This window comes from Olea europaea, chromosome 16 (genome assembly GCF_002742605.1).
Source record: "Olea europaea var. sylvestris chromosome 16, O_europaea_v1, whole genome shotgun sequence".
Taxonomy (NCBI): domain Eukaryota; kingdom Viridiplantae; phylum Streptophyta; class Magnoliopsida; order Lamiales; family Oleaceae; genus Olea; species Olea europaea.
The window spans coordinates 14,007,284-14,010,600 of NC_036252.1; the positions used below are offsets into that span (position 1 = coordinate 14,007,284).

General features: G+C 30.9%; 1 protein-coding gene and 1 long non-coding RNA gene across 2 annotated transcripts; one reads left to right on the top strand and one right to left on the bottom strand.

Moving 5' to 3' along the window:
• Positions 1-239: 239 nt before the first annotated feature.
• LOC111412836 lies at positions 240-805 on the bottom strand. The gene is made up of 2 exons (XR_002706117.1): positions 743-805; positions 240-476 (listed from the first exon to the last, which is right to left on the bottom strand). It is a non-coding gene; the product is annotated as an uncharacterized LOC111412836 (long non-coding RNA).
• Positions 806-1,765: 960 nt separating this feature from the next.
• Positions 1,766-2,473, top strand: LOC111412837. Its single transcript, XM_023043725.1, has one exon. It carries the CDS (start codon positions 1,846-1,848, stop codon positions 2,254-2,256), a length of 411 nt encoding a protein of 136 aa, XP_022899493.1. The 5' UTR covers positions 1,766-1,845; the 3' UTR covers positions 2,257-2,473.
• The last annotated feature ends 844 nt before the right edge of the window (positions 2,474-3,317 follow it).

Genomic DNA, 3,317 nt, shown 5'->3' on the forward strand with positions numbered 1-3,317 from the left:
CCTTTCTAACATTTTGACTCCACCTCACACGAGCATTGATGCATATACACGTAAAGGTGACTACATTTTCTCAAACCTATATAACTTTTCGTATATGCATCTCAGTTAAAACTCCCACCTACTAAATTCACAACGCTTATCCATATATGAGCATCATTTTCCAATATTAACTCCACCGTACCCCACAACCCTAATTACTTAGCACATATATCTACACTTTGTTGCTAGAATGTCCTATATTTAACCACAAAATGTGTCATGCACCTTAATATCTTAGTTACAAATGTATCCTAGACTTTTAGTACAAACGGTGTATAGACTAAGTGAAAAATGAGTTCTAGACTAGGAAATTGTGAGGAACGAACTTCACCAATGCCATCTTCAATCGCAAACAAATCAAAGTCCTTTTAAGTCTCCTACCCACCAGCAGTGCCTAGCTTCCCATCAAAAAGCATCTTCCTTGTCATGATGTTATGCTATACATAAACAAAATCCACAGGAAAGCAGTAAGAGATCAGCATATGATAACAAGCACTTTCACAACCAAGAAAATCGAAAAAAATAAAACAAAGACTTGATTGAATGTAAATTGAGATAAACTAATTGCACAATTTTATAAGCAAAATGTTGTCGATTTTGGATAAAAGTAAATAAGAACAACCAATATAATAGTTTAATCTTTCCTTTTTTTATCCATGATTGCTTAAACTCAAGAAAGAGAGGAAAAAAATAAGATTACAACCAATATAATAGTTTACTCTTTCCTTCTTTATAGTATGACCAGGTTGATAGCTCTTCATTTAACAATCTAAGTGGCTAGTTAATTCATTTAACAATCTAAGTGGCTAGACTAAGCCAAAAATATTTCACACACACATATGTAAGTGGCTAGTTAATTCATTTTTATTTTTATATTTTTTTTGATCGGTAAGTGGCTAGTTATTTCTTATCTGTATTAGAAGAAGGAAAAAAAAAAAAAAAAAAAAAAAAAAAAAGAGCCAACCTAGAACGTGAATTCAAGAGGCAGGGTCCATACTTTTGGGGAAAAAAGTTTTAAATAGTGATTTTTAAACATGTATGGTTAAAAAATAGAAATATATTTTGGATTTATGTACAAAATATTTTATTGTGTGAATATATGTTTGAAAATGAATATGTAGAAAAAATAGTCTGAAAAGTATGGTTGTCAAATAAGGATTAGTCCCTCTTTGGTTTAGTTAAAAATTTGATAAAAAAAAATTAAATCATACTCAATAATTAACTTTAACTACTTATTTCATGGTATCTATATCTTTTATCGACTTTTCAGTCACTCATTTCATCAAATTTTTATCAAAATCGATAAAAAAAAAATCTAATTTTTAGCGTAACCAAACAGGGACCTAATCTTAATTAATATTTCCTCCCCTAATGAGAGTCCATATAGTCACAATCTTTTTAATATTTGAAGTAAAATAGTTCCATTTATTTCAAATGAAATGAAATTTGGATTAAAAATATATTGATTAATTCGTATAAAAATTAAAACCAATGTTGTATGGAGTAAAGTCAATATTTAGATAACCTAAAGTATACACAAAAGCTATACAGTTATGCTGCACAACGAAGCCGTGAGCTGCAAGTAACAACTAAGAACCGATTTCTTTAGTATTGAATTACTTTTAGGGAGAGATACGGGTAATACACTCAACACAGTGACGCCATCTTGACAACATCCAATCAAAATCTATTCCTTCCCCATTCAATCATTTCAGTTCTTTCCTCTATAAATTCCTTCCCAAATCCCTGCTTTTCCCCAGGTATTTAATTCTTAAGCTCAAAATAGTATAAGCAACCCATTTTTCAATGGCAGAAGAATTTCAAGAATCTGAAGTCATTTTTCAAGAAAATCTCGAATATAAAGACCGTGAGGAGTACAGCAATGTTCCAGTTGATTCGATTTCTCGAGAGTTCACAAGAATAATAAAGGGCAAAAGGAAGAAGTTGAAGAACAAGAAGAATTCAGTTCCAGTGAATATACCGGAAAATGCGAATAGAAAGTCATGGTTTCAGTATGTAGATTCTGATTTTTTTGGTGAAGATATTGGCGATGATGGAGAAATGGTCCCACCCCACGTCATCATCGGACGGCGTCTTGCTGGAAAGATGCTGGCGTTTTCAATCTGCACCGGGACTAATGGGAAGAGACTTAAAGGAAGGAATTTGATGGAAGTCCGAAATTCAATTCTCAGGATGACAGGATTTCTTGAAACATGACTTCTTCCGGTGAAGGCCAGGAATAACACAGCTGAAGAAATTGAAATAAAAATAGAAAATATTTTTTAGCCACCTTTTGTGACTTCAATTTTCATCCTTTGATCGTTATAGAATATTCAGAATGCACGTAATCGACTGTAGCAGAACTGAAAATTCATTTTTCTCAGAAGAGAAGGATATTAAAATCTTTGAAATTGAAACAAATATAATTTTCTTATTTTTGTTGACATGTATTATAAACAAATAATTGTTTTATTATCCTGTTCTATATACATAAATAATTCTGTAGCTTATGAAGATCCATTTCAGGGTGTTATCAAAGTTTCTGTTGTACTGTTCTTCATTCACAGCTATTTATTCAGTGAGATAGATTTTATTTATATATGTTGGTCAAGTATATATATATATATATATATATATATATAGGCTATCGAATAGATTAATTTAAGAAAATTTATTAATGAGGGAAGATAGTGAGACGTGAAAGAGTGTGATAAAATATTTTAATTTATTGTTCCCTTTTTTTTATTTATTTCATTTTCTATATAATATACTTCTAGCTTCAATAAATAAAAATACAAGTCAATCCTGTTCGAGACGGAAACGTATTCCCATTTCTCACTTCCATCTTCGTCTCGTTCAATTTTTTGACTGAGGAAAATGGCACAGAAGGAATGAGATGGACGACACATTTTGAAATCATTATATTATTATGCTCCTATTTAGTGCAGATTAAAATTTAATTTTTATTAAATTTTGATAAAAATTCAGGAACATGGGATTGAAAAATTATAAATTTCTTGCAGTCAAAATTAATTTTTTATTTTATTTTAAAATTTAATCAATTTTTAGCTCGAACTTAAAAGTAAAACAGTTGGCAACGCAGGCACGTGTGTATTACGATTCTAAGACCCCCAATAACATAGTATAATGCTCCTCATCCAGGCTAAAAAAAAAGATCAAAAAACAATGGGCTACCTGTCCCTAGGCCTGGATGAATAGCAGGTTTCACAAATTTCACAAGCCGAACTTGTCTAATGTGGACGAAATAAAAGCCAAAA

What these genes read in the sequence shown, in the direction of transcription:
- LOC111412837 (XM_023043725.1), top strand. Translation starts at nt 1,846, where the DNA reads ATGGCAGAAGAATTTCAAGAATCTGAAGTCATTTTTCAAGAAAATCTC.